This window comes from Akebia trifoliata, chromosome 2 (genome assembly GCF_017979445.1).
Source record: "Akebia trifoliata isolate Shusen 1 chromosome 2, ASM1797944v1, whole genome shotgun sequence".
Lineage (NCBI taxonomy): Eukaryota > Viridiplantae > Streptophyta > Magnoliopsida > Ranunculales > Lardizabalaceae > Akebia > Akebia trifoliata.
Window position 1 is genome coordinate 5279252 of NC_141376.1, and position 26688 is coordinate 5305939.

The 26688-nt window shown below is 36.3% G+C and overlaps 2 protein-coding genes and 1 pseudogene across 2 annotated transcripts; all 3 read right to left on the bottom strand.

Annotated features, from left to right (window-relative positions):
* Positions 1 to 1636: 1636 nt before the first annotated feature.
* On the bottom strand, positions 1637 to 8137 carry LOC147409035 (xanthotoxin 5-hydroxylase CYP82C4 pseudogene; annotated as a pseudogene).
* Positions 8138 to 9681: 1544 nt separating this feature from the next.
* LOC147409036 (cytochrome P450 CYP82D47-like) lies at positions 9682 to 11892 on the bottom strand. Its single transcript, XM_086424777.1, has 2 exons — positions 10893 to 11892; positions 9682 to 10563 (listed from the first exon to the last, which is right to left on the bottom strand). The coding sequence occupies exons 1-2, from the start codon at positions 11868 to 11870 to the stop codon at positions 9940 to 9942; spliced, it is 1602 nt and encodes a 533-aa protein (XP_086280903.1). The 5' UTR covers positions 11871 to 11892; the 3' UTR covers positions 9682 to 9939.
* Positions 11893 to 16484: 4592 nt separating this feature from the next.
* Positions 16485 to 20662, bottom strand: LOC147409037 (cytochrome P450 CYP82D47-like). Its single transcript, XM_086424785.1, has 2 exons — positions 19736 to 20662; positions 16485 to 17168 (listed from the first exon to the last, which is right to left on the bottom strand). Exons 1-2 carry the CDS (start codon positions 20645 to 20647, stop codon positions 16539 to 16541), a joined length of 1542 nt encoding a protein of 513 aa, XP_086280911.1. The 5' UTR covers positions 20648 to 20662; the 3' UTR covers positions 16485 to 16538.
* Between the last annotated feature and the right edge of the window lie 6026 nt (positions 20663 to 26688).

Sequence of the window (26688 nt, forward strand, 5' to 3'; positions counted from 1 at the left end):
TACACGTGGCCTTAAAAAATGGGACGGTTTTTATCTGAAATCCAAATCATTCAAATCTGAATTTAACGGTGTTGGTTCCTTTAGGTACATCCTAAAAAAAAATGGGTCGGACATGAGATTGAGTCGTTTGACCAGCGTTGAATATGAGTCGGATCAGATTTGTAATTTATATTTTTCGAAGTATCTTTTTTCAACCAACAAATTGATATAATGGCCTAGGCCACCTTTAAAAAAAAAAAAATATTATGTTCAAGTCACCTTTTGGTTGTACCTTTAAATCTAAATAAGACTTTTGAAAATTTATCCAAGTAATTTTATTTTATTTTTTTTCAAAACTCTTAAATTTTTTATTTTCTACATCCTATTGCAACATTGTCTTGGGGGAGCAAATCCCTTATGGTTTTGAGATGACTTAAAGAGCACTATACATGTTGTATACTACCTCCTACATTTGCCTCTTTCAATTCTATATTTTGAAACAATAAAATGAAAAAATGTCATATTTTGACACATGCTTCTCCAATGTTTTCATCTTAAAAAAAATGTCATTGGTATACTTTGAATGATAATTTGACAAAATAAATAATCCAAAATAATATTTTTTTTTTATATACTTTGAATGGTAATTTGATAAAATAACACTTCAACAAGTTTTGAGATATATATTTTAAAAAATAATGTCAAATATAACATTGTTTTTAGCGTATTCTATTTTTTACGAGTCCATATGACACTTGCATTGAAGAGCGTTTATGAGAAACAATTCCAAAATTTGGAAGGGAAACGCTTTCCTTACTAACATATTAAGATTTTAAGCCTTAGTGAGGGTCGTTTTGCACAAATGGAATACCACAACCACAATCCATTACTACAATTCTCTAAGTTTCATTAACAAATTCAAATAAATAAAAAAAATCAATTTTTTGTGTTGAGTTTGATACAAGGTTTTGAAAATGGACAGCTTCCACATAACTCCCAAACATAAAATTGAAATTCAACTGTGACAAAAAATGGATTTTTTTTTTTAAATTCATAGAATTTTGTTCTTTACAATCCTGAAGCATAATATCATATTTTCAAACACAACGAGGTGAGCTCAAGGACCTTAATAAGGGTGAAATCTTTACTAACATCGTAAGGCTAGTCCGACTCAATTTGGAATTGCCATCAAAATTTGAGACGCCATTGGAGATGCTCTTATAGGGCTTTTGGGGAATTAGGAGAGTGCCATGTTGACCTGACATTAAAATCACAATGTTGAAAATTGATTGTAAATTGGAGGTTCACCGACAGTGAAGTTGTGGATCATGTGAAAAAAAAAACTCTTTTTTTCGATTTTTTTTTTATTAAATCAGATCTAGGTCATTGCGGTGTTATTTTTCCTTGATGTTTACTGTCTCCAACTTGTATAAAGTTCTACAAGGAACTAAAGAAAAATTGCCTACAAAGTATCTGCACCCACCAACACGTAGGGTACCTCCATGGAAATTTGCTTAGTAAAGAAGGTGTTCTTCTAAGTACTTTTATTGCTAGACAAGACGAAAAAGTACGGTGCAGTTCACATACAACATAGAATTACTAACAAAGATAGGAGGTACAACAAGTTCACAACCTTCCATAATTAATCCTCTTATTATTTTAATATTTATATTTCGAAAACACTAGCCTCAAGCATGGGTTGAGGTCCATCAAACACATGGTCCAGATTCTAGGAATTCTTGAGAAAGAAGTACCCAAGGTTGGCCTGGTGTTGGAGAACCTCAATCATGGGTTGGGCTAGTGTTTTCCTATATACTTTTATCATTCACAAAATTTAGAAGGGAGTCGTGGGGTGATTAGAACTTCAAGTGGGGTTGCTTTTTGATTACTGAGGCCTGGACTCTCGACATATCAATTGATGTATTTGATGGTGTCTTCAATTCAAACCCATGTAGTAAACGTGCGAGAGTCAAGTGCACCACTCGAAGGCCCAATGATATCCCTGGGTATGACCGTCTACCAGACCCAAAAGGGATCAACTCAAAATGTTGTCCCCTAACGTCCATGTTCGCTTGGCTTATGAGAAATCTCTCTGGTTGGAATTCAGTGGGATTGGACCATATGCGCGGGTCTCTTTGAATTTTCCAAATATTTACTATTAGGCGTGTGCCTGCAGGAACGTGGTAGCCATCTACGGTGCAATCCTCAATGGCCTCATGTGGTATTGACAATGGAGCGGGTGGATACAAGCGCAATGTTTCCTTGACAATGGCTTGGAGGTACACAAGTTTCCTTATATCTGCTTCATCCGGGAGTCTGTCCCTTCCAATGTGGCAATCAATTTCATCTTGGGCTTTCTTCAAAATGTGTCGATTGTTCAGTAATAAGGAGAGTGCCCATGTTAGAGTGGCCAACTCCCACCAAGGAGTAGGGTCTGCAATTTTTTAAAAGAAATATGTGGCTGGTCAAAGCCTCAAAGATTTGGTGGGTCAAGATATATTTTCAGTTTTTTTCCTTGCTGTTTAGGTTGATACAATAATAGTTGACTGTCCTAGAGTCTAGTCAACTAGTACTTTAACTTTTAAAGAGACTTTTTGGTTCACAATTCAGTGATTCACACATGATAGTCAATGTTGGATTTCACTAAGTCCCCAATTGGTCAATCGCATGCATGAAGTCATGTGTATTGAAGGCATCACCGATTTACATAAGCACCAAAATTAACATAGGTGAAGTATAGTTGTACATGCATTAGTTTGCACTTAGTCTAGGTCGTATGTATAGTACTTCGCAGATTGGAATACATACTACCTACGTTGAGCTCAAAATACTATTTATACCCATCTAAGATGGTGACCAAAGAGAAAATAAATGAAGTATATTGTAAGAATAATGCTGAAAGTGACCTCAGGCTGGAACCTCACATCACACTTCTTGATGTGAAAGTGTATGAAAACCAAAGATGCTTTTCATTGAGATATGAGTGAAAAAGCATCTATGGTTCCTATCCACTTTCACGTCAAGAAGTGCGATATGAGGTTCCAGCTTGAAGTCACTTCAGCACAACTACACCTCAAATTTGGGAAAGAGTTGTATTGGGGGTGACCTCAAGATTGTACCTCAAATTTCTCCACGTGGAAGTATGTAGGAATCATTGGTGCTTTTTCACTCGAATTGAGAAACTAATAATGACCTATATGATTTAATTCATAGGGATATGTGTCCATCATATTTAATCTCGAGAATGGTCAATGATGCAGATGATACGTCTTTTAAAGAAAATGGAAGGAAAATACTAGTTAATATCCTCCGTGTTCATGAGTTATTTTTGTGTGCTAAACCTCAAGAGTACTTTTACATTGGAGATCCTTTAGTAGGTATCATGCCTAGGATTGGGAGGAGATCAAAGTAAGAGGAAGAGTACAACCATAAATCTCGAAGTGTTATGATCTAAAATCATGACCACACTATAATCTACAATGAGATATATTTGGAAAAAGACTCTATCCTAATAGAGTAGATAATAGATAAAACTCATTGATTAAAAGAAGGTTTATTATTATTTTTAAGAGAGATTTGTCGACCTATTTGTTGCTATTATATTACAAAAACTCCCTTACTTTATCAAGTTGGTTACCAAACAAAACCTTACTTTATGAATCAGACTAGCATGACTTACTTAGTAAGATTGAAAATCTTACTAAGGGTTGTTGGGCCCACATGGATTGTCGAATTGGAAATCAAACATACAGACTTTTAAATTTCATGAAAAGACTCAGATTAAAGAAAAAAAAAGTTTTAAAAAATAGTTCCTTTTTTATCTTGATCCTAGGCATGAAAAAAGGATGGCTACCAAACTCCTAAATATAAAATTAAAATTTAACTGTGAAAATTAACTACTATGTTCAAAAAAAATTCTAAGTTCTTAGAATTTCTTCCTCTATAACCTTGTGGCATTAGATCATGTTTTTAAATGCCACAAATTAATGCGTAACAAACTTATCTTCATCAATTTGAATTTTCCGACATGGATTCCCACTTCATGGTTTGCTGCGTAACAAACTTCATAAAGTAAGGTTCGTTGGGTAATGAGCTTCATAAAGCAAGGTTCCCTGGAGTTGTCAGAACTCCAAAAGAGGTTTTTGTAATAAAAATGTAACACTTGGGTTTGCCGGGTAAATCTCTCTATTTTTAATTCATGTATACTTTTTGTTATCGCTAATGCTCGAATGACACAAATCAAAGCACACAGGGGTGACACAAATGATGTGGTGGCGAACATAACCGTAGGTGCTTTTTACTCATATCTCGCAAAAAAGTATCTATGATTATGTGTGCGCCACCACGTCATTGTTTCACCCATCTGTCCCTATTTTTGTCACCCCAGCACAACTCGTTTGTTATTTAAGACTCCTTAAACAAAAAAACAAAAACAAAAAGAAGGGAGCAAAAGTAGGCATAACTGGTGGTGACAAGTCGACAATTAGTAATCTATTTAAATTGGGGATGCCCTCAATACAAGCGGGCTAATCAGATTGATCCATCAATGATCCCATGAGATCCGTGAGGAGAAAGTTTGTGAAAAAAAAGATGTCACTACTACTACTAGTACGAAGTGAGTGGAGCTTTCCTAAGTTAAGCTGTCACAATTGGCAGAGACAACTGGTACAAGTACGAAGTGAGTAGGACCATGGTTTTAAAACTCGTTTGGACGTCTCGAGACAAATTCATCTCAGACAAGTTTTTCAATACGTTTGGACGTATCTTTCAACAATGTGAAAACAATTAATGATTTTAAATCTCATCTGATATGTTTGGCTATTCTATCGGACGATAGAGAAACGTATCGATTTAAAACCATGAATAGGACTACTTTTCTAATCTCAAGTCAATGTAGGCCCACTTTTCCATTCAGCATTACATGTGTTATTGCATGAGGTAGGAAAATGTTGAAGTGACACTAAAATTGACATCGTTTCACATATTGCTGATGTGGAGGTGTGTTCAAAATCAAAGATTATTTTCACTCGTATCTCGATGAAAAATATTTATGATTTTGTACACACATCCACATCAACAATGTGTGAAACGATGCCAATTTTAAGGTCCCTCCAGAACTACTCTATCAAGATAAGAGGAGAAGCACAAATTTCCTCATGGAAAATGTTGGAGTAAATTAACATTCACAATGTGAAAAAGCCTAAATTTGATGATCTTAGGCCACCAAATTTTCATAAAATTTGACAGACTAAGGGTCGAATTTTTCATTGTCAATTTTTTTTTCGACGGTTTGAAACTGTCAAATTAATGCAGGCTGATAGAATTTCGACAGCTCTAAGCTATCAAATCTGGGAGCATCAATAATTTTGACAGTCTTAGACCGTCAAAATTTAGTTTCTAAAATTCGTAGGCCTTCGCCCATCAATTTTTTCTATTGAATTTTCCAATTTTCACGTAGTGATTGTTTCACACATTACTAATGTGAATGCATGTACGAAACCGTTGATAATTTTCATCCAGATACGAGTGAAAAGCATTTATGATTATGTGCGCATCTGCACATCAACAATGTGTGAAACGATGTCAATTTTAATATCAATCCAGCACGACTCTTTCTCATTTAGTGATGTAAGTAAGAAAAAATCTAGTGTCCAACGTGTTGATTGTATATTTTCTTCCACTCTCGGGTGAATCATATACCAATTAAGCCCTGTGACCCTCTTGTATTAATACTTCTCCCCCTCTCCAATAGATCGGTCTTTTGGATTAGTTGGTTGATTAACAAATTATCAGAGAATTAGGTTTGTATAAGTTATGGGTTCGATTCATTCCACCCTTATGGGTGAGAGGCAGATCGGTCACTTGGAGTAGTTGGTTGGTTAACAAAAAGAAGCTTGTAATGGGGGGGATAAGTATGGTCTTCCTAAGATTAGTAAAGCTCTCTTCAAAATCAGTTTTCCTATATTATCCTCATGTACTAAGTAATCTATAAAATAAAAAAGTGAAAGAAATTGGCAAAGAAAAATGGAATTGAAGAAATATATAAGTTTATAGTGTTGTGTAAATGTCTTGTATTATGTTGCGCTATGGAGAGCTGCAGGGGTGCACTAAGTTTTTAAGGATTACGGAAAAGGCAATCCTGTAATATTTTCTTAAGAGATTTTTCTATTTTTGGGATTTCTATTTTGGGAAGTTTTACATATTTTGGTACCTCTTAGTTATATAAATAGAAATCTCTAGACCTATAAAACTTATGAGAAAATAGTAATTGTTTATTTGCTTAAGTAGTTAAGAGTCTAAATTTGACGAGTTCAACCAGACCTAGGTTTGATTTAGGTTCCTAACACTAAGAAATTCCTTTAAAGTCCTTAAGAAATCTCTCCCAATCTCAATCTTTGGTACATAAAATATTAAAGGACTTTTCTAACAATATTGTTAGAGGTTCTTCATCAGACAAATGGTTACGGCAGACCGTTTGTCTAAGATGGAGAACCTCCAAGGTTGGTTGGGGCTGTGTTTTGGAGTTTTCTAGTATCAACCCACGATTGAGATTCTCTAATAAACATACGGTTGAGATAAGAGAAAAAAAAATTTCATAGAAGATTAATTTGTGGCTGTCCTATAAGGATCAATACAATTTGTTTAGGATTTTTTTTTTGCTAAGCAGGGTTAGTGGTGCGTGAGAAGGGGTTCAAAGGGTTTGAACCTCAGACCTTGGGAAAAACCTCTACACAAGGTCTTACCACTTAGCTAAGTGATCCTTCTTGAGAGAGATATTTTTCTTGGGAATCCCAAGCATCTCAACCGTTTATTTGATGGAGAGCCTCAACTGTGGGTTGAGAGGTTGAGGCTAGTGCTTATCCTTTGTTTTCGAAAGTGGATCGAAATGCACAAAACCTAAAATAAACTCCCATTTCTGTTTGGAAAACACAATCCTCGACTCATGCTTAAGGCTCTCCACCAAATAGATTATTGTTGAGATGCTAGGAAATCTATATTTTTCCTGTTATCTCTACCGTCTGCCTAATGGAGAACCTCAACCACTGTTAAGACTAGAAAATGATAATTTGACTTCCTACAACACTGCACTTACGTGGTACTGTGATAGAACCATAGATGCTTTTCCTCGAAATACAATTGTGCACACTTGAGGAAAATTGATGGGTCTCTACAAACACAGTGTTGTAGGAAGTCAGTGTAGCACGACTCTTCGTTTTTAGCAAAATGTACATACCAAGCTTGTTGCCTTAGTAGCAATATGGGCCTCATAACCAAAGAGCTTTGCACCCTTAAGGATTGACAACATCACGTCCATGAAGTCTCCTCCCCTTTGTCCATCTCTTGACAATTTTTTTTGTTGATGCTCCGGTAGCCATCTCTCAAGAAGATCATCCAATTCTTTTGCAGTTTTTTTCATGGCTTTCTTATGACCTTGCACATCCAACCACCCTATGAATGGCAAATAATCGGACACCACAAACGTCCCCACAAAGTGAAAAAAATCACTCAAGGCTTTTTGGCACTCTCGCACCTCCTTCTTCTCCTCATATGCAGCACTAGCCCCAAAATAGTGATATCGCTTTCCAGCAACCATCCTAAAGATCATGTTGAGCATCAAATCCCCCAAACATTGCTTCATCTCCACCAAAACACCATTGCCCTTGTTATTCTTCACCCACAATTGGTACAACCCCTTTATACACATGTCAACCTCGGAAGCCCGTGCATGCTTGAGCAACTCAAGCCTATGTTCCGAGAGAAGCTCGAGTGTGGCTATCTTGCGCACTTCACGCCAATATGGTCCAGAAGGGCATAAGGCAAATATGGCGTTGTTGTAGCCCATAATCTTCATGGCCACGGAGCTTGGACGGGTGGCAAAGGCCTTATCATTAGTAGTGAAACACTCCTTTGCCACCTCCCAACTACTCACCACTAGTGCTCTACGTACATCTAGACGGATTGTTAAAGCCGGTCCGTACTTGTCGGCCATGGCTCCCAATGTAAAGTGAGGAAGGAGGTGGCCACCTAGCATAGGAAGATGACCAATGATCGGCCATGTTCCACGTGCTTCCGGAGCCCTCTTACTCTTAATACTTGCATTTCTACTACATAAGAATAGATAACATAGAAAGAAGAGGAAGGCAAAGAAAGAAGTCATAGTAGCAATGAATGGATAGTGATGAAAGGAATCCATGGCTTTGTGAGTACTTCAGTTCAGTATGAGCACAACTTCTTCACCTCATTTTATAGCTTTGAAAAAAAAATTAAAATCTTGAATCTGTCTATAGCTTAGATTCTTAAAATATTAGATTAGACTTACACAATTAGTCCATGTTCTCAATGTTCCCCTCTTGAAAATTAACTTAAAATTTAAAAATCTAAACTTTCCTATTAGATCATGGACTTATTGTCTACTTAGTTTTGTACCAAATGATGTTGACAATTGATAGAGTTCCCAAACTGGCCATTTTTTCTCCTTTAATTACCACGGTATCCTATTATAGAGTAGTGAAAAATGATCTTAAATGCCCTCATCTTTAACCTTCGAAAACCTTTGGTTTTTCTTCTCAAAACCAGTAATCTTCAAGCTCTGAAACATCTAGTAATTTATTTTAATCTATTAAGCCTCCTCTTTAATTCGAAGCTGTCAACCTCACCATAATCCCTTGTAGAAATCCTTGACTTTCTATCGGAAAGTCATTTTTTACTTCAAAAATGTTATATTAATTGTGCTTGAGGTTAGATAGAACTATTGAAGTAATTAGTTTTGATGCATTGTAATAAGGTGTACTACGGTTCACCATATCATATCTATTGAGAACCTTAAGGTTGAAGCAAACGGTTTGAAGAGTAGTGAATTTTTTTTTTTTGTTTTACAAGAGTTTGAAGAGACTGGTTTGAATAATGCTGAAGTGACCTCAAGATTGTACCTAACATCTCATTTTTCTGATGTAGGTGTGTGTCGGAACCATAGATGTTTTTCATCAAGATACGAGTGAAAAAGCATCTGTAGTTCCTACACACTCCCACGTCATGAAAGTGCAATGTGAGGTACAATCTTCATGTCACTCCAGCACGACTCAACTGGTTTTGGGAAGAAGGTTTATTGGGGTGATCGTTTAGGTCTCCCTACGCCAAGATTGTCAAAACAGGGGATATGCCCCTAGTGATTGTAAAATTTTATTTCTTTAATTAAATCTTTTCATTCACTTGGCAAAAAAAAAAAATGGATTCTAAGAGAGGGTACTGATTTTATCGAGCGGGACCAGTGTCTAACACCTTTGGGATCACGCTAGTTCGCAACCAAACCCTTGGATGACTATGAATTTATTGCTTAAATCAAACTGAATTCATATTCGAGTATATATCAATTCTTAGACTGTAGTAACTCCAAAACCCATAATCTGTGGATTCGAGAGGGTGGACTTGATCCGAAATCTGGATCAACGATTCCTACATACCTATCCAGCAGAACATATAAGATGACAAAATGTTGCTTTTGGATTATGGTAATGATTTGGAACCAATCTGTTTAGAATCAGATTGATTCCAAGATTCATCTCTTATTGGATCGGCCAGGTCTTTATCAGATTGGATTATGATTCAATCTCCATACTTGGCTCCAAATTTAATATGGCACAGTTAGATCAGATCTTGATTGGATCAAATTCATCATGACATATATTATATTGACATATAATATGTTACATAAATAAATATAACATAATTTATACTTTTTCTTACATATAATCCAAATAGGTTTCGTTCATTAATTTGGGACACAGTTTATCCAAAAACTGATAAATTTCAAATCGGATCATTATAGGATCGAGTCCTTACTTAAAGACAAATTCCTAATTTTGTATTAACATATAAAGCTCACATAGGATAAAATTTCTAACAAAGATAGCAGGTATGACAATTTTACATTGCCCCGACCCAATTATTTTATTAATTTAATTATTCATAAAGGTTCAAAGGGAGTCGCGGGGTGATTAAAACGTCTAGTGGGGTAAGTTTGAGATTAGTGAGGCCTGCACTCTCGGTCATATCCACCGGTGCATCAAATGAGGTTGCAAACTCAAATGACTGCAGTAAACGAGCTAGAGTCAAGTGCACCACTTGAAGGCCAAATGAGATCCCTGGGCATGCTCGTCTACCAGACCCAAAAGGGATGAGCTCGAATTGGTGACCCCTAACGTCCAAGTTCGCATGGTTCGTGAGAAATCTCTCTGGTTGGAACTCGGAAGGATTGGACCATACGCGGGGGTCTCGTTGAATTTTCCAAATATTTGTTATTAGGCGCGTGCCTGCAGGGATGTGGTAGCCAGCTACAGTGCAGTCCTTGATGGCCTCATGTGGTGCAGACAATGGAGCGCCTGGGTACAAACGCAAAGTTTCCTTGACAATGGCTTGGAGGTACACAAGTTTCTTTACATCTGCTTCATCCAAGGGTCTGTCTTTTCCAACATGAAAATCAATCTCATCCTGGGCCTTCTTCAAAGTGTGTCGATTGTTTAGTAGTAAGGAAAGTGCCCATGTTAAAGTGACCATCGTGGTATCGCTCCCACCAAGGATTAGAGCCTACAAAGCCAATGATAACAATGCTTGAAAACAAAAGAAAATCATGAGAAAATACTACCCTCAAAACAACTTTTGGGGAGATTTTTTTTTCTCACATGAGAGTCAATCGGTGATTTCACAGAATCCAGGATGATTAATCTTATGAAGCCTTACTAGTGTTGTTTTGTAAATTGAGATGTGATTGGAATTCTGTGAAATCCTGGATTGATATTTTTTGTGAGCAAAAAAAATCTTTTTTAGGAAGACCATCAAATTTGCAATTTACAGAGAAATAGCCCAAGGAAATCTTATTGAATCCTCTGGTTTTCATTTTGTAGCTAGACATTTACCATGCATGTGGCCTTGTTGACGGTATCCGCCTCGTGACCAAAGAGCTTTGCATCCTCAAGAGTTGACATCAACACGTCCATGAAGTCTCTGTCTCTCTGTGCATCTCTCGACAATTTATTTCGCCGATGCTCCTCTAGCAATCTCTCAAATAGACAATCCAATTCTTTGGCAATTCTCTTCATGGCTCTATTGTGACCTTGCAACATGTCCAACCACCCTAACAATGGCAAAAAGTCTGACACTAGGAACAATCCAACAATGACAAATAAATCTCTAAATGCTTTCTGGCACCGCCTCGCCTCTTCATCGTCTTCACAAGCAGCACTAGCACCAAAGTATCGCTTCCCAACAACCATCCTAACGGCCACGTTAAGCGTTAAGTCACCTAACCATTCCTTCATCTCCACCAAAACACCTCCACCTTTGATGCCATCTCTATTCTTTGCCCACACTTGGTACAGCTCTTTTATACAAATGTCAACCTCGGAGGCCCGGACATGCTTAAGCAATTCGAGCCTATGGTTCGAGAGAAGCTCGAGTGTTGATATCTTACGCAATTCGCGCCAGTAGGGACCATAAGGACTGAAGCCAAACAAGGAGTTGTTGTAGCCCATGATCTTCACGGCCAAGGAACTTGGGCGGTAGGCAAAGACCTTGTCGTGGGTAGTGAAACACTCCTTTGCTACCTCCCAGCTACTCACCACTAATGCTCTACGTAGACCTAGCCGGATAGTTAAGGCTGGTCCGTACTTGTCAGCCATCTCCCCAAACATACAGTGTAGAAGCCGGGGACCGACTAACATAGGAAGGTGACCAACGATGGGCCATGCTCCACCAACTTCGGGGGCATTCTTGTGCTTGTTACTTTTACTAGTTGCACTTCTTCTCCATAGTAATACATAATAGAGGAAGAAAAGGAAGGCAAAGAAGGCTATAATCATAGTAGTGGGTGTGAAATGTTGAAGGGAGTACTCCATGGCTTTCAGTACTTCATTATTGGAAAACTAAGCTTTATTTATAGACTTAAAAATATTTATAAAAAATAAAATCTTATATAAGCTTTAAATTTTTTTTTTTTATATTTGATTATATAAGCTTTAATTATCAGCCTACGACTCTCCATTAGACAAATTTTGACCAGACAAAAACTGCCGTTGTCTTCTTATCCAACAGATTTTGGTATCCATTCAGACGCCGCTTGACCAATAAGTGTGGCTAGGCTGCAGGTGTCGCGCGTTCGAAACTTGAATCTGAGAATTCGACTAGGAAGCTTTGCTGAACTGGAAAATGACGAGACGAGTCAAGAGTGTTGCACCCCTCCCACTTTGAACAAAGATTTGATGTTTAGAAACTTATGTGCTAAGCTGATGAACCAATGGCATGACACCATGTGTATCAAATGAGCAAGAGTGATTGGTTAGTAGAGCAAAAATTTCAAAACATTTTAAGTGTCTTAATTTAGTAAACACATGGCATGATGCCATTGGTTCATCACCTAGCGCATAAATTTCAAAATAGCAAAATAAACCAACTCGCCCTGCTAGTTAGGCGTAGGGTCCAGAACCCCGATCATCAAAAAATAAATAAATAAAGAAGAGTGATTCAATCAATTTTTAAGTAGTTTATATCTTCGCAATTATAATGAGAGGAGTAGAAGGAATTTGACACCATTGAGACTTCGTGATTGTGTTTAACATGATGTTGATGTGGCCTTGCACAAATAATTATAAATTTATTTCCTCGAGATACAAGTGAAAAAATCAATGGTTCTCTATGCACTGCCATGTCAACGCTAATGAAGTCAGTCCAGCATTTTTCTAAAATTTAATATAATTAGAATCATTTTGATTAAAACAAAGAAAATTGCAACTCACAACTCCATAATCACATTGGTTAATTGGCAAAATTATAAAAATATCCTCTATTTACTATGAAATCTTCAAAATTCTTTAATCAATATTTTATATTTATTAATAAGCCCTTTTGTATGTGTGTTTGCACATGCCCTTCTTGTTATTAATAATGAATGCATTATATAAATTGAGAACTAAGGGGGAAAATGGTTGCTTTAAAATATGTATATATCCTTAGTAAAATGAAATAAAATTTTACTTTCCCAAAAAATTAAGGTTGTTAGTGGTATCTTAGGGTTACTCATGCAAAATTAAAAATTAAGTGCATTGCTTGATCAAAAGCCAGTGTAGTTGACGGATGAAGAATTAACGGGGGAATTAAATTTTATTCAAAATACCATCCAAGAACATAAATTACTAAAATTCCAATATACATTTTTAAAAAGAAAACAGAAATTATCTAAGAATCTATTCCGACCAATCAAATCAAAATCTTGTTCTTTAAAATCTTGTACAATCACCCATTGCACAGTGCAAGAGGTTTTTTGGCTTCCTTCAACAATTCAAAAAAGATGTCAAAGGAGAAATATGAAAATAATCCTAAATGGTGATCTAATTAAGTGAAGAAGACCCAGGTCACACCTTCAAATCTCTATATGCCCCTCCACTTAAAAGTGGGTATATTTAATTGTTGAACACGTGCTAGGGTGGTTAGTATGTGCAGCCCGCCAAAGCCAAAAAAAAACATAATAATAATTAGATTAAGTGAAGAAGCAAAATGGATGACCAAAATCCTAATAATAAACTGATTCAATGAAGGAAAAAAAAAACACTACGCTTCGATCAGAACAATTTTTATCTTCATTTAAAAGACACAAAAGTCCAATGGCCTTATAGTAATTTTCCGTGGGAGGGTATTTAATTTGATGAAATCAAATTTTCACTGTTAATTCATTATCAGTCATTAATGTTGACCTTTGGTAAATGGGGGTACACCTAACTTTACATTTTGTCATGGGGTAACCCTAATATGGCCAATTTCAAGGGGTTATTGCTAAAATTTCCCTTTTTTTCAAACCAATCAGAGGATTGCAATTTTCTTGATTTTTGATCAAAATAACCCTGATTATACTAAATTTAAATGTTAAGGTAAGGGCATTTTTGGAATCCAAATTTTGGTGTTGCAAAGTAGGGCTTTCAATTCCACCCATTGGCCTGCTTTTTAAGGCCCGGTAGCCTTCTACTCGGGCCCGGTCGGACCAAAAGAATAAGGGTTAGGGCCTTGACATTAGGCCTGCAAAGACATGGATGCATTCAAAGTTTTCCAAGTCGTTAAATTTGTGCCAAAAGCTCAATACTAACCACCCCAGCTTAGTCCAACATAACCTGCTACAATAATGTATGGGGATATTTTTCTGGGTCTCGCTTCCTTCACTTTAGCCATCACCCTTGAAGACCTTCCACCCGGTCTCCTTTTCCAAGGTTTCATTGGTAATCAGTTGAAAACACTCTAACGCTCAAGTTAGAAAGAATTTTGACAGATTTTCAGCTCAGAGTGAAAATCACATATCTTTGTCATTCAAATGACCTCCTATTTATAGAATTTGAGATCCCTATTAGAATCATGTAATTTTTGGACCTTATCAGTCTCACTGGATCTGAAACATGGCATGGTTGGCTCGTGTTAACATCCTACCAAGTCTGGTTAGCCCATATTTTGTGGGTGGTGAACAACTTCTTGTCATCATGCATGCTTTGTTCAGACCACGCATTCTGCCATGTCAAGTAATAATTGTCATCGAGTGGTATATTAGGTTATCAGTTAGGTTGGCTTATAGCCTGGTCATGCTATTTGACTCTTGGACTCACTTTTTGGATGGATTTCAGCTCTTACCATGGCTGGCTAGTCTTCTTTTATTTTATTTTATTTTTTTAATTTGGGCCCAATACCTAGCTTGGATTACTTGAATGTCTTTGAAGTTGAACTAGGAGTTTTATCTACTAAAACAGATAGACCTGGGCTGTGGCAGGGCTGTGGAGGCCCATTTCCATCCATCTAACCTAATTTAAAATGCAATAAACCACTAGGGTTTCCAAAGTCCACAATTCACATTAGCAGGTCTGAGTTTCATAGTAAATTCCTAGCATAAAAAACGATGGGAAATAAACATAGATCAACATGTCAAAAGATTGATCCTAACGTTCATGGATTACAGATCATTTTTTTGACCTATTCATAAATATTTAATGTCATTTCTGACTTTTAATCATTAGATTTAATAATTTTTTATGGCAGATTTCTATCTTTACATTTGATCTTTTTTTTTTATATCTGTCTATATGTAAAACTTTTGTACATTATAGATTAATATGATTTGACTATCATGGATGCCAAACCATGGAGTTGTTTCAAAAACTTCTTCCACTTTAATCACTTCTCAAATCTCCCTTACTTGCAAAAAGTCTTTTCTGGGAGATTTCCTCGTCACATGTGTGGAAATTGATCCAAAACCAATGAGTTGTCAAATCAAAACTACTTGGTGAACTCGGTTTATATTGGATTAAAGCGCTACAGGTCACCAATAAAGATAATTAACCCCCCCCCCCGGCAACGGGGGGTGTTTGTTAATGGCAATTTCAAGTCGATAAGCGGTTAATGCATGTAGGTCATGAGTTCGATACTCAATATGAGCATTAATTCTTAGGGACCACCCACAAGGCACACCCTTACTTACCTGATATGTGTGATGTGTGGGTGTTACATGTTCCCTGAGACTAGTCCTTGAACAAGAATCATAAATATAATAACAAAGCTAAAAAAATAGATTAGCTTGGCAAAGATAAGTTTCTTTTATTATCCAAGCAATGGTCATCATTTTGGTAAATATAGTATTTGGTAGGGGTGCAACTTGGTCTGTTTGAAATCGAGAATCGAACCAAATCGAGAGCTTTAAATTGATTTGGTTCGATTTATAATGAACTTTGGTTTGGTTCCGGATTAACAAAATAGAGAACCGATCAACTGGGTTTGGTTCTTGGTTCATGTCTTGCAAGAACCAAACCAAACCAAGTACCTAATCTTTATATTAATAAAATTATATCAATCTATTTAATAACCTATACTCATTTTTATAGATAGATTAATGACATTTTTTATGGGTGAGATTAATAACTTTCTTTAATTGGTGAAAAAATTATTGACTTTTTTTTTAAAGGGAGATTGTAGATGAAAAACTTGCTCTACCTCGTGATTCTTGCTAATAAAGAACTCTCCCCTTTTTGCACTCCTAGGTGTGCCTGCAACAACACCACTCCGACACCCAAGTCAGGGTTTAGTACAAATAGTATAGAGTATTTTCAGGGAGAAAATTCATACATTTTGGTATGTTGCACTTTCGTATTTATAAAAGTTTCTTCCCTAAGATCTTCTTAAATTTTCTCCATGATTCTCACCCGAGCGATTACGCCCATTTAGGAATTTGTCTTCATTTCTAGAAAGGAAGAATACTCCATATTTTATGAGATTTACACCGAGCTTCACACCTTTGGAACTAGGTTAAATGCAAATCAGCATCTTTAGTAATTCGGACGTTCAGTTAGATTATCTTGTAACGCGGTCCTTCAATTAAAATTCCTCAAGATTGCCACATGTTATTTTTTCCAAAAAATATCCTCCACAGATACATTAATGATTTTTTATTTTATTGATGGATAGATAAATGACTCATTATATGAGATTTCATATTTATATATATTTATTTTCATTAAAAATATGTTGATTCAATTAGATTTTCAAGATATTACATAAAGGTTGGAAGAGAGTCGTGGGTTGATAACAACATCAAGGGGGGTTGATTTGAGATTAGTGAGTCCAGTACTCTCGGTCATATCAACCGGTGTATCTGATGGTGTCTCAAACTCAAACCCATGCACCAAACGCGCGAGAATCAATTGCACCACTTGAAGGCCCAATGAGATCCCTGGGCATGATCGTCTACCCGACCCGAAAGGGATGAGCTCGAAATGTTGACCTCTAACATCTATGTCCACGTGGCTCGTGAGAAATCTCTCTGGTTGGAATTCAGTAGGGTTGGACCATACACGTGGGTCTCTCTGAATTTTCCAAACATTTACTAATAGAGTTGTACCCGCAGGGACGTGATAGCCAGCTACAGTGCAGTCCTCCATGGACTCATGTGGAGCAGATAGTGGGCCTGCTGGGTATAGGCGTAACGTTTCCTTAACAATGGCTTGGAGGTACACAAGTTTCTGTATATCTGATTCATCCACATGTCTGTCCTTTCCAACGTGAAAGTCAATCTCATCTTGGGCCTTCTTCAATATGTGTCGATTGTTCAACAGCAAAGCAAGGGCCCATGTTAGAGTCACCATTGTAGTGTCAGACCCACCTAGGATCATACTCTGCAAATTCAAAACAACTCTTGAAAAGAAAAGAAAATCAAATAGTCTAAATTATATATATATCCTTGGGCCACTATCTAGGGTCCGATTGACCCTCGACTCAACTAGTTGCACATAAGACCATTATCCAATTCATTTCTACTAGTCCGTATTGTTGTTTGTGGAGCCTAATAGTACTAGTCAACAAGGATGTATTGTAAATCAAGCCACGTTTTCACGTTGGTCGAGCTTTTCCAATGATGTTTTCATAATTTCACTATTATTATATAAAATCCTAGTTAGATTTTTTGGGGTATTTATATTTCTCGTTTTTTGGTGAAAGTGTGTAATCTGTAACTGTCCATCGACGTACCTCAATCTTGAGGGAATCACGTAAAATTATGTGTTTTTGTGTGTGATTTGTGTTTTGTTTTAATTCATTTTCTGATTCAATTGTTCCTCTTTTTCTCAACAGTCTGAACCACAAATCGGTATGAAGAGAACCAGTTCGTGGTACGATTCTTACTGGGTTCATTAAATCAAGTGAACCACAAACCCACAGAATTTTGGTCAGGTTCAACAAACCAAAAAATTTGGTTATGCAAACCAATTTGATTCGACAAAGCAAATATTTTTTTTAATTCATTTTTATTTTTTTCATTGTTTATATTTAAATTTTATATTATTTAACTAATTTATTTCTATTTAAATTTTTTTTTTAAATTATATTATAATTGTAATTATAACTTGTATACTTGACTTATATATATGCATAATTAAGCGAACCAAGCTAGCGAACTGATCGTTTGTAAATCTTGCTAAATAAATGTAGAGATTAAGATGTGAACTAAGACTTTGGGCAAGTCGAATTCGTTCCACAGGGACAATGAAGATTCAAAGATTCATTCGGTTAGAAACAAAAACAGAATTAGAAAACAGATTTTTCTTAAAAACAAAATTGATTTGTTGCACAAATGAAATGGAAATTAACTTGCAATTTGAAATAAAAACAGAAAGTAGAGATTGAAGATATAAGAAAGGAGGTTTAGAGAAATCAAATCAGCTTTTGCAAACTATCCATAATGCAGATCAATTCCAAGAATAACTCAATCCATGTAGCAAGTCATTGCTCATGGATTGGAAGGTGGAGCGGTTTAATTATCAAAGGTAACCAAAAGACATTCATGAAAATTCATATTTAATTGAGATTGCCTAGCTTATATTCAGATTCTTCACAGAGCATAGCCGTTCTTGAACTTATCTAAGTAATGGCTATCAAATTTTGAATCAGAAATATAAGTAGATCATCTAATCAAAGTAGAATTTCTAGAATAGTAAACATGTAAGCAAAATAAGGAATTAAAACTACATTAGAGGGATAAACTTGCTTCGGCATCCTTGATCTCTCTAATGAGGATCTAGCCACTCATTGCAAAGATTAAAATTGCAGAAATTAATAAGAGAGCAAAGAACATGGGTGAAGAAGATGATAATCGATCTGAAATTCTTCTTCTATATCTCTCCAAAGAATTACAAAAAACAATGAAATCCCACTCTTGATGTTCTCACTACACTCAAGAGCTTTCTCACAAGGAAATTACAGAGAATAAAAGAAGATTAAAGAGAGGAAAAACCAAAAATTAGAGAAGAATAGAGCAAAGAGAAGACCCCTTCTCTAAAATCAACCCTCCAATTTATAACATTCGTATTCGGGTAATCGGGTCAACTTTTCGGATGATTCGCTTCGAACTACCCATTCAGTTACAACCACCGAAGCAATTGGAAGCTTCTATGAAAATCTCGAGGACAAATTCCTCGAGATGACCGCGGCGCGGTCATGCCTAGCCGCGGCGCGGTGACATGGCGCCCAAATCGATCGAGGTTTTTCTGGATGCTTTCTTTCGGCTCGTGTATTGTAACCGTAATCGTTTCGCGATTTAATAACTTCCACGTGCGCTACAATTAACACTAATATATCATTAGCTCTATTAATTTGGATAAATAAAATAATTTTACAATTATTTAAAGGAACTAACATTTATGCAATGGTAATCTTAATGCAATTACGGTCCCAAAATCGAATAATTGGGACCTTATCACGAACCAAACTAAGAAACCAAAGGGAACCCAAAAATAAATTTTCTCTATGAACCGAGTTCATTTTAAATTGACGAACCACAAACCAGAATTCAAACCGATCTATCCCACAAACTAGGTAACATAGCGTAGGACTTTTCGAGGGGGTGGTGCATGTGACCATGGGATTAGTCTCATCCTAAGAAGAAAAAAAAAACTTAAGAGAAGTTAATTCATATTCCATCACCATATATAGACCTAAGAGAAGATTGGCTAATTCGTATCCAAAACTGCTTGAAATCAATCTATAATGTTTTTTTTTTCCTCGGTTTCCACCACTTTGTGCAAAAAAAGGGGTAAATTCAACGGACCTTGGCATCAACTTAACCCTTTTTGCATGTAGTGCCCTAGAAAAAAAAATGCTTTATTGGGGATAGGTTCTCTTTGCCCCAAAATTGTATAGTTTAAATCATATTTATACGATCTCTATTTAATTTAGTGAAAAAACATACCAAGCAAGTAGCCTTGATAATGGTATCCGTATCATAATCGAAGAGCTTTGTATCCTCAAGAATTGACAACATCACACCCATGAAGTCTCGGTCCCTATGTGTCTCTCCCAACAATTTTTCTCTTCGATGCTCTTCTAACCATCCCCCAAGTATACAATCCAATTCTTTTGCAGTTCTCTTCATGGCTTTCTCGTGACCTTGCACGTCCAGCCATGCTAGGAATGGCAGTGCGTCCGACACTACGAACAGTCCCATAAGATGAAAGAAATCCCTAATTGCTTTCTGGCACCGCCGCGCCTCCTCCTCCTCACACGGAAGATATCGCTTCCCAACAACCATCCTAAGGGCCAAGTTAAGCGTCAAGTCGGCAAACCATCCCTTCATATCCACCAAAACACTTCCTTTGTTATTCTTCGCCCACAACTGATACAACTCTTTTATACATGTGTCAATCTCGGAGGCTCTGACATGCTTGAGTAACTCAAGCCGATGGTTTGAGAGAAGCTCAAGTGTGGCTATCTTGCGCAATTCACGCCAGTGGCGCCCGTAAGGACTAAAGCCGAACATGGCATGGTTGTAGCCCATGATTTTAATGGCCACGGAGCTTGGTCGAGTGGCAAAGACCCTGTCGTTGGTAGTGAAACACTCCTTTGCTACCTCCCAACTACTCACCACTAGTGTTCGACGTACTCCTAGCCGTATAGTTAATGCATGCCCATACTTGTCGGCCATGGCTCCCAATGTGAAGTGGGGCGGGTCGTGACCTCCTAAGATAGGAAGGTGACCAATGATAGGCCACGCTCCATCAGGTTCTGGAGCCTCTTTGCTCTTGTTACTCTCACTACTTGCACTTCTCCTCCACCATAAGAATAGATAATAGAGGAAGAATAGTAAGGCAAAGATGGCACTCATAGTTGAAGTGGCTATTTAAGGTTGAAGGGAATTCATGGCTTGTTGGTTGATGATTTTTCTAGTACTTCTATGGGCAAGATAAGCCTGATATTTAATAGACTTGCAAATAATTAACAAGTCTGATGTCCTTATTGCTGATGATTCGGGTCCCACCGTTGCAAAGAAATCCAATTCCAAAGAAACCCACACGACACGACTCAGATCTTATCACATACATGTTGAAAAGTCCTCTTTTTCACGATAATGAAAAGGATATATATATCTAGAAAGATCCCCCTCATCCCTTGGTGCATATTATCCAGATTAATCCCCAAAGGGTCAAGTCAAGCCTTGATAAGCTCCTTAAGAAGGGTGGGTCAAGTGTTCGAAACCCCATGAAGTTATGAATTCCTTAGGGGCACTCTCCAGGTCCAGTTGACCCACAACTCCATCAGTTGCAGATAGGATTTTCCGAGGGGATGGTGTGGGTGATCGTGAGATCGAGTGGGGATGTGCATAAAAAAAAAACCATTTCCTTTACATGCATAGCATGTTATCAAAGAGTGATTTCAATTTTAAACATAACCCTTCACATACATTTTGCTAAATATTTTGAGATCTATGTTTTCAAACTGATGACATGCCCTTAATTTTTTCTACCTCTACCTTGTAATTATCAACCTCTTTAATTAATCTTTACAATAAATTAGTTTTAATCTATTCAACCACATATTGAATTTATCATTTTCAATGTCACTTCAACACCTCATAGAAAACCTTCATTTTTTGCTCAAAAAATTTGTCTTGTTCGTGATGTTTAAAGGATTAGATAAAAATTTAAGGTTATAACGTGAAGGTAAAAATTTTACCCGAAAGGTTAAAGATTGCATTTTTTTAAGAAACTATAAATTCTAAAGATTTTTACTGCAGGTTGAAGATGGGATGTTAAAATTATTTTTTTATTAATCTATTATAGTTGCATGGAATTTATGGACTATATATCATCAGATTGAAAATTCAAATGCATCTCAAACATTCACGAAAATTTTGAGGATATATTTAAATTACCCTAAATAAATAGTCGACTTTACAATTGAGTACCTACAGGTTAGGGGTGCACATGGTTCGGATTTTGACAAAATTGGAACTGAACCAAACATGATCGGTTCTACAAATTTGAAACCGAACCAATCCAATTACCCAATAGAACCGAACCAATCCAAACCAACCTTGGTTCGGATTGGTTCGGATCGGTTCTCGGTTCTCATACTTTCAAAATAGAAGAATTAGTATTTTTTTCTTTCAAAAGAGGAACCCTTTGGATCATATCATAAATAATGCATATTTTAAAAATGAAAATGTTTTTATGATTAAATTATGACTGAAATCTGTAAAAATTGAAAATTAAAGAAAGCTCAATGCATTAAAAAAAAATTACAATTTTAAAATTGGTATTTTGGATGGATTAGTGAGGAAACTAATCTATAAATGGTAGATTAACGTATCCAAGTCTAGGTTCGTATAGTTTATTTCATCTAACAAATACGACATAAAGGCTCTCGTAAAAAAATAAGGAATCAAATTCTTTGAAAAGCTTTTCCATAAATGGATTGATTCATTTGAGAGTTGAGAAAGAGATTTGTGTACATTTTTTATGAATTTTTGTTAGAAAAACATAGAGGAAATAAAGTTGAAGACTTTGATGAGTTATATATATAATAGATATTTCGGATTAGTTCGATTCTCGGATTGGTTCAGTTCTATTATACCCTTAATCCGGAACCGAATCAAATCAATCGGATTTTTTAATATACAATATGTACCCGAATCAAACCATGCTCAATCCGAACCAATCCAATCCAAAAGGCTTCGGATTGGTTCGGTTCTCGGATTTACCCAATCCAATGTGCAACCCTAGTTCTTCTAAATTTTAAAGAGCGCATTTGGATAAGGGTCCGACTTTGAAACGGACAGCCCGCTTCAAAATGTGAAAGAATCCTGCTTGTTACATGACACGTGGTGTTTTGAATTTATTTACCACCCTACATTTCTGCCAAAATTTGAAATACCTCCTTGAAAATACCACATGTAATCCAATGGAGGTGGTATCTTCAAAATTTTGAAACTGGCTGCCCACTTCAAAAAAATTTCCCTTGGACTAGTCGCCACCCAACGAATGCCACCAACCCCAAGTGACAAAGTTTTTGTCAATGACCAGGCATAAACGTCACCTAGAAGTCTTTAATTTAATTGAATACTGATTTATAAGTCTACAAGAAGATCTAAAAGTACATTTCACAGGACTTAACAGGGGTTTAGTACCAAACTTGTGTTAAGTAACTCAAAATATTTATAACTATAACGGACATTAGTGGGGTTAATTAATATCAAATTTTGTGCTAAGTAATGTAACAATTACTAATAATTACTAATTGTCCAGATATCCTTCTAATCAAAACAATAATAATAATAAATAATTACTAACTGTTATAACTGTAATGGACATTAGTGGGGTTTATTAATATCAAACTTTGTGATAAGTAATGTAACGAGATACCTGTAATGATGTATCCCGGTCTTCGCTCTTTGCAAAGCTTGGTATGCCATTTAGTGTAGAGTGTCCAAGTTTGATGGCATAAGAATCTATGGAAAATGGGAGATGATCCACAATAGCATTTTTTTTTCTTCCAATTTTTAGACTGTTTGAGAGAAGGATACATAATTATTATTTTTTTAAATAAAAACCAGGAGGCCAAGAGGGAGGGGGTTTACCAAATGGGTAAAGAAAAAGTTGAAAATTTTAAATATGATAGACTATTCATTTTAATTCTGAAAATGATAAATTATCATTTTTACATAATTAAAACATTTTACGAAAGTGGGGAAATATTAAATAATTTATGAAAATGATGATTTTTTAATAATTACTAAAATTAAAACGAAAAAATATTTACTTTTTTGAAAACAGTATATTGAGATCAACCTTTTTATTTTCATAATAATGCATTGTTCTTACCCACCCATGGGTTGCCTAAGTGGTAAGGGCGAGCACGTGAAGTGTGGGTTAGGCGCACGTCATGGGTTCGATCGATTCCCCTCTTGGATTTTTCTCATGATTTAATTGGGGGACCATGGCGGTGGGTTGTTGTGGTAGTCCTCCCCGAGATTAGTTGTGGTGCGCTCAAACTGGTCCGGACACTCGATTAGCCAAAAATAATGCATTGTTCTTCAATTTTGATGGCCTGCACAAAGAAATTACTTAAAACAGGGGCAGAGCAAGGGTTTTGCTTATGTGGGGGCAATGTAAGAGTAGAAAAAATGTATGGGGCTAATAGACTTTGAAAATTATGTGGGGGCAAGTGCCCCCCATTACCTCCACTGTAAATCTGCCCCCTGACTTAAAAGAAGAGTCATTATAATCTTACTACTGCACGTGGCATACTCAATCAACTACCTAACACGTGGCATACTCAATCAACTACCTAATGTGACAAGTTCAAGAACTGTAGATTTTTGCTCCTCGAGAAACATGATTCCCTCGAGATCCACTTTTTTTTGGGGAAGTGAAGTCGTGTATCCTGAGGAACGCAGGTCTATGGTTCTTGAATTTATCACGTCAGGGTAGTCAACTTAGTTTGCCACGTGGGGTAGTCAGACTACCCACGTGGCAGTGTTTTCCGTGATTTAAGCATATATTTGTGTGTATTAAATGACATTTCTAATTAACAAAAGTACCCTTATTAATTACAAAACTACCTTTGTATGCTTGATGTGGCCTGCACTGAGGAATCTGTGAGCAAAAAAAATGTCTCATTTAAATTGTCCACATTAGCATGTTGGAGATTTCGAAACACGTTTTTATATTATTTGTTGAAAGCACTTAGGGATAGATCTTTAATGTGGCATATTAGATGAACTTTAGAACGGACACACATTAAAGGGGGGAAAAAACTAGGTAAAGATTTCTGATGCCTGATGATATTATTACTTCCAAATTAAGTCTAAAATCAAATAATTTAAAATCTACAACAGACATCTAATGGGGATTCATGGCAATGTTATCAAAAAATATCAATTGTGTTGATGAAATTCAAATAATGATGATATGATAAGAAATAATGAGACTATAGTAGGGAAATCAAGGTCAAGCTTGGTATAGTTAATTGTGAGCATAGGGAGATCAAGTCTGCTGCTCCTGTGTGACAGAAAATTTGAGCGACGATCATGATCATGATACGACTTTTAGAGGAATTGTATTGGTACACTAACTTTTACTTACAGCACACCAATCCTTTAGAAATTGAATATAGAGATTGATGTGTTATAAGTAAAAGTTGGTGTGTAAATATAAGGTCTATTGTTCTTATTACCTCCTCTCGGGATTCTACGATGGGCATGTCTTGGTATTTTGAGTAGGAAAATACTGAAGTAACATTGAAATTGACATCGTAGGGGACATTGGTGTGCACAAAACCATAGATGCTTCTCACTTATATTAAGATGCTCCTCACTCGTATCTCAATGACAAGCATCTATGGTTCTGACATACATCCATGTCAGCAATGTCCCCCATGACGTCCCTCACAATGTTACTCCAACAAGACTTTCTTGAGTATTAAGGATCAAGCTCTGAAAATTTTTGAGTTCTTAATGGCAATGTGAAATATTATTATTAACCCATATGTGAATTGGTCTGCCATAGAAGCAAATTAAGGAGATGGTTTGGTTTTGATAATGTTGAAAGGGTGCTTTCTAGCCTTCCAACTGGCATGTTTGAAAAGAAAGGAACGAAAGGATCTTTCAAGATATTTTCCATTATAAAAAATTTATCTTTCACTAGAATGAAGATAATGTTTGAGTACTACTATTTTCAAATACAAGAAAAAGATGAAAGCTCATATGAGAATATGAGATTGCTTTCTCACGGGGTGTTCCTCTTCATGTTCCTAGACATAATTTAAATTAAAGAAAGTTGCATGATCCCAATAATTAAAGCAAAAATTACATATTGAAGTGATTTCTAACTCGATGATTGCAATCATATATTTTTCATCGAGATACAAGTAAAAGGCATCTACGATTCCTACTCACTTCTCCATAAGGAAAGTGTGATATGAGGTACAATCTTGACGTCACTCCAGCACAACTAATTTTTCCTCAAGACACACGAGTGAATTGCAACTATGGTTTCATCCATACCACGATGTCAGCACAGGGTTGAGCAGAGTGTCCTGTAAAGTCATTCTAGCATTATCCTCTAACAAATACTATATTGATTTCTAGAAAAACAGAACAGTTCTCTAGGAAATATTTGCTTCTCATCCCATCTGTCATATGTTTGACGGAGGGACTCAGATGTTGTTGTTTGAGGTTAAAAAGTTCAAATTAAAATTAAAAAATATATTTTAAAAAAGAAAAAAAACTTACCAAATTTTAAAATGAAATGATCCTAGAAAACATTTTCTATGATACATGTGTTTGTCATCCTATCTCAACCATATGACAGGATATTTCTTGTTTGGATTCTCTTGAATAAGAGGAGTAAGATTTAAAATAGAAAAAAGGACTTTAGTCTTTTATGTGTGTGACAGTTAAGGATCTCTATGATTGTAATCTTTTTCACCGATATAGTGATTTGACTCCAATATATCTCATCCGCGGAGTAGACCCACTGTGGAACCCAAATTGGATAATCAATCATAGAGTCGTGACAATCTGACTCTCCCCTGACATACTCCCTCATACTCTCCTGACATGGGAAAAATCTATGATTTTATGCACATGTCACGTCAAGAGAGTATGGGGGAAGAATGTCAGAGGGGGGAGTCTGAAAATCATTGTTCTCAATTAAACCAGTTGTTCCTCCGGTGGAGTGCCCATAATAAGCCTTCGTAAGATTGGAAGTATGATTATGCTTAAAGAAGGCAAGCTCAACTCCAAAAATTAAATCAGTACTCATCTCAAAGAGAGGTTTGAGGCAGAATATATATCTACTTCAAATCTCTCGATTAAGGCATTATATAGTATAGTGCCTCAAGTGTATTCGTAGGATTTCGTTAAGA